This window comes from Austrofundulus limnaeus, unplaced genomic scaffold, assembly GCF_001266775.1.
Source record: "Austrofundulus limnaeus strain Quisiro unplaced genomic scaffold, Austrofundulus_limnaeus-1.0 Scaffold802, whole genome shotgun sequence".
Lineage (NCBI taxonomy): Eukaryota > Metazoa > Chordata > Actinopteri > Cyprinodontiformes > Rivulidae > Austrofundulus > Austrofundulus limnaeus.
In genome coordinates this window covers 82,997-86,900 of record NW_013953204.1, presented here as the reverse complement: position 1 = coordinate 86,900, position 3,904 = coordinate 82,997, and the positions used below count along the sequence as shown (strand labels likewise).

Here is a 3,904-nt window from a genome sequence, read left to right as displayed (position 1 = left end):
ATAAATAAATAAATAAATAAATAAATAACAATAAAATCAACAATATAAATCATAATCATTATCATTCACCATTTTATCAGTGATGATCAACATTTCTTGATTCTTGAAAGCCTCTCTTTGGACCTGCTTTGGCTTTGATCTGGATCTGGTCTCAGGTCCCTCACTGAGGTCAGATAGGGAACTTTGTTCAGACTCAGTTTCTTCCAGTGGTGTGAATCTGTTTTGAAGAAACTGCTTCATTTCTCTGGCTGTTATCAGCTGTTTTGATTACAGCCTGTTGTTTTCTTCTCCTTGCAGGTGGAGAAAAATCATTTCTCTGTAACTCTGGCCATTCATTGTCATCTAAGAGCTGAATCCTTCCTGAGAGATTTTTTGGTCTGGCACAAACAGAGTTCCATACAGTTTTTATTTATTTTTTTTATTCCACAGGACAAAAACACATCAGCTTTTTTATTTTTGCTTTTTTAGACTGAAACACATTAAAACAGAATCTGTTAAAAAGATGTAAATAAAAAGGAATAAAAAAACTTTTGATTCTTCTTTATGTTTGTTTTATAGTTTTGTGTGACTTTGATTTTGAAACTCTGATAAAGTTGTGCAGAAACTTAAGATCAGCTGAAGAAACTGATCTTTTCTGCTTTTAGAAAGAACTTTTCAGGTCGTTGGTTTTAAGTTTCCGTCAGAAATGCAGAATATCTGGTGAAAGTTCTTTATTTATTTACAGATAAATAAACGTTTTATTTCTGCAGGAGGAGATCGAAGCCTGCTGCGAGATGCTGCAGGAGAGGTGCAGGCGGCTTGGGTCCAAGATCGCCGAGCTGCTCATCCTTCCCATCTACGCCAACCTGCCGTCCGACATGCAGGCCAAAATCTTCACGCCGACTCCACCTGGAGCCCGCAAGGTGAGTCGGGTTACCTGACGCCACTGTTGTTTCTCGCCGGCGTCACCTTGGAGAGAGGAAGTCTGAAGTTTCCTCTCAGCTGACGCAGAAACACAGAGTCACCTGTTGCAGAAAGAAATCCCTGGAAAGAGAAACTGATCTGTTTTTATTGTCGGCTCCGCCTTTATGTCCTGAAATGACCTGCATTTATTGTGTAAGCAGCGCATCACTTCCTGTTTGTGTGTCCTCTCCAAGGTGGTGGTGGCCACCAACATCGCAGAAACGTCTCTGACCATCGACGGCATCATCTACGTCATCGACCCCGGCTTCTGCAAGCAGAAGAGCTACAACGCCCGAACCGGCATGGAGTCGCTCATCGTCACGCCGTGCTCCCGGGTAAAACCTGATTTTAACAACAGGAAGTAGCAGGAAGGATGATCTGACGCCATCTAAACGTTTTCGTTTTAGCTTTAATTAGTTTTTTAAACACTTGGCTTATTTTAATACGTTCATAAAATATAAAACTACAGGAAAAACGTTTCCTGCTAAAATGTAGCATAATGCTAAGAGCTAAATCATGCTTCTAAAATCAGACAAAGAAGCTGAAACTGAGTTGTTAAAGCTAAAAAGGCATAACACCAGCTAAAATAATGGAAAGGCTAAGTAAAAGCTAAAAGTAGCATAGCACTAGCTTAAGTAGTAGATAAAGCTAAACATATCCAGAAGAATTGAAAGGCTAGCTAAATGTAGCATAATCCTAGCTAAAAATGACCAAATCATTGTTATAATTAGCAGAATAGTAGCTATACCCAAAGCAGCTGGCAGCTAAATAAAAATAGCTAAAATAATTAAATGCCTAGCTAAAGACTGAAAGTAAAGCTTTAGCTAAAAGCAGCATAACTTTAGCTACAAATGACGGAATAATAGCTATAAGTTGCAGAATAGCTAAGGCTAAAAGTAGCACAAGCCTAGCTAAAAGTAGCACAAATCTAGCTAAAAGTAGCACAAATCTAGCTAAAAGTAGCACAAGCCTAGCTAAAAGTAACACAAGCCTAGCTAAAAGTAACACAAGCCTAGCTAAAAGTAGCACAAGCCTAGCTAAAAGTAACTCAAGCCTAGCTAAAAGTAACTCAAGCCTAGCTAAAAGTAACTCAAGCCTAGCTAAAAGTAGCACAAGCCTAGCAAAAAGTAGCACAAGCCTAGCTAAAAGTAGCATAGCACTAGCTTAAATTGCAGAATAGTAGATAAAGCTAAACATAGCCAGAAGAATTGGAAGGCTAGCTAAATGTAGCATAATCCTAGCTAAAAATGACCAAATTGTTGCTATAATTAGCAGAATAGTAGCTATACCCAAAAGCAGCTGGTAGCTAAATAATAGTAGCTAAAATAATTAAAAGCCTAGCAAAAGACTGAAAGTAAAGCTTTAGCTACAAGGTGCATAACACTAACTACAAATGATGGAATAATAGCTAAAATTTGCAGAATAGTAGCTAAAGCCAAAAACTAGCAGACAGCAGGCTAATAGTAACAAAATGCATGAAAGGCTAGCTAAAAGCTGAAAGTAAAATTATACTGTACTAGCTAAAAGTTGCCAAATAGCAGCTAAAGATAAACTGTATTAGCTAAAAGCAGCATACCTTTAGCTATAAATGACAGAATAATAGCTATAAGTTGCAGAATAGCTAAGGCCAAAAGTAGCACAAACCTGGCTAAAAGTAACACAAGCCTAGCTAAAGGTAGCGCAAGCCTAGCTAAAAGTAGCAGAAGTCTAGCTAAACGTAGCAGAAGCCTAGCTAAAAGTAACTCAAGCCTAGCTAAAAGTAACTCAAGCCTAGTTAAAAGTAACAGAAGCCTAGCTAAAAGTAGTAGAAGCCTAGCTAAAAGTAGCATAAGCCTAGCCAAAAGGAGCAAAAGCCTAGCTAAAATTAGCACAAGCCTAGCTAAAGGTAGCACAAGCATAGCTAAAAGTAACTCAAGCCTATCTAAAAGTAACTCAAGCCTAGCTAAAAGTAGCTCAAGCCTAGCTAAAAGTAGCACAAGCCTAGCTAAAAGTAGCACAAGCCTAGCTAAAAGTAGCACAAGCCTAGCTAAACGTAACTCAAGCCTAGCTAAAAGTAGGACAAGTTTAGTGAAAGACTAAACGTAGTGGAACAGTAGCTAAAAGCTAGAAGTAGCAAAAAACAGCTAAATGCATCAAAAGGCTAAAGGTCCTGTTTAGAATCTTTGAAGTGAGTTTCTGCAGAAAGGTTGAGAACAGTCAGTATCTTTCTTGTTGCAGATAACGTTTTTAAACAACCTCAGATTAAAAACAGAGTTTAATTCTGACGGGACTGATGAGCTCATGGCTAGTCAGAACGCAGCCAGTTGTCTTTAAATTAAGTTTTACTCACAGAAAATAAAAATAAAACAACAAATATGGGATCAAAGACAAACGTGACAGGACTTCACCGTTTGTCTCATGCTGGGTTCTTCTGTCAGGCTTCAGCCAATCAGAGAGCGGGCCGAGCCGGCAGAGTGGCTGCTGGGAAATGTTTCCGTCTCTACACGGCCTGGGCCTTCAAACACGAGATGGAGGAGACCACGGTCCCTGAGATCCAGAGGACCAACCTGGGGAACGTGGTCCTGCTGCTGAAGAGTCTGGGTGAGGAGACTGTAGGCTGGCAGGTCTGGTGCCGGTCCATACGGGTTCCATGACCCGGTTCTGTTTCTCTGCGCAGGTATCAACGACCTGATCCACTTTGACTTCATGGACCCGCCTCCTCACGAGACTCTGGTTCTGGCTCTGGAGCAGCTTTACGCTCTAGGAGCCCTGAACCACCTGGGAGAGCTCACAAAGGTAGGAGCTGTGAGTTCAGGATCGAGATTTCATCTGACAGGAAGAAGCTTCGGCTGCTGGGAGTTTGTTTACTGTTTGTTAAAAGATTTACCTTAAAATACATACAGTGGTTTGCAAAAGTATTCATACCCCTTGAACTTTTCCATATTTTGTCACATTACAACCACAAACATAAATATATTTCACT

General features: G+C 40.0%; 1 protein-coding gene across 1 annotated transcript in view; it reads left to right on the top strand.

Annotated features, from left to right (window-relative positions):
• Positions 1-3,904, top strand: part of dhx16 (DEAH (Asp-Glu-Ala-His) box polypeptide 16) — a gene marked incomplete in the record, with an annotated part of 25,249 nt that overhangs the window by 10,595 nt on the left and 10,750 nt on the right. Inside the window, 4 exon segments of the mRNA XM_014028722.1 lie at positions 750-902; positions 1,137-1,277; positions 3,360-3,522; positions 3,599-3,717. Of these exon segments, the coding sequence (XP_013884176.1) occupies positions 750-902; positions 1,137-1,277; positions 3,360-3,522; positions 3,599-3,717 (576 nt within the window).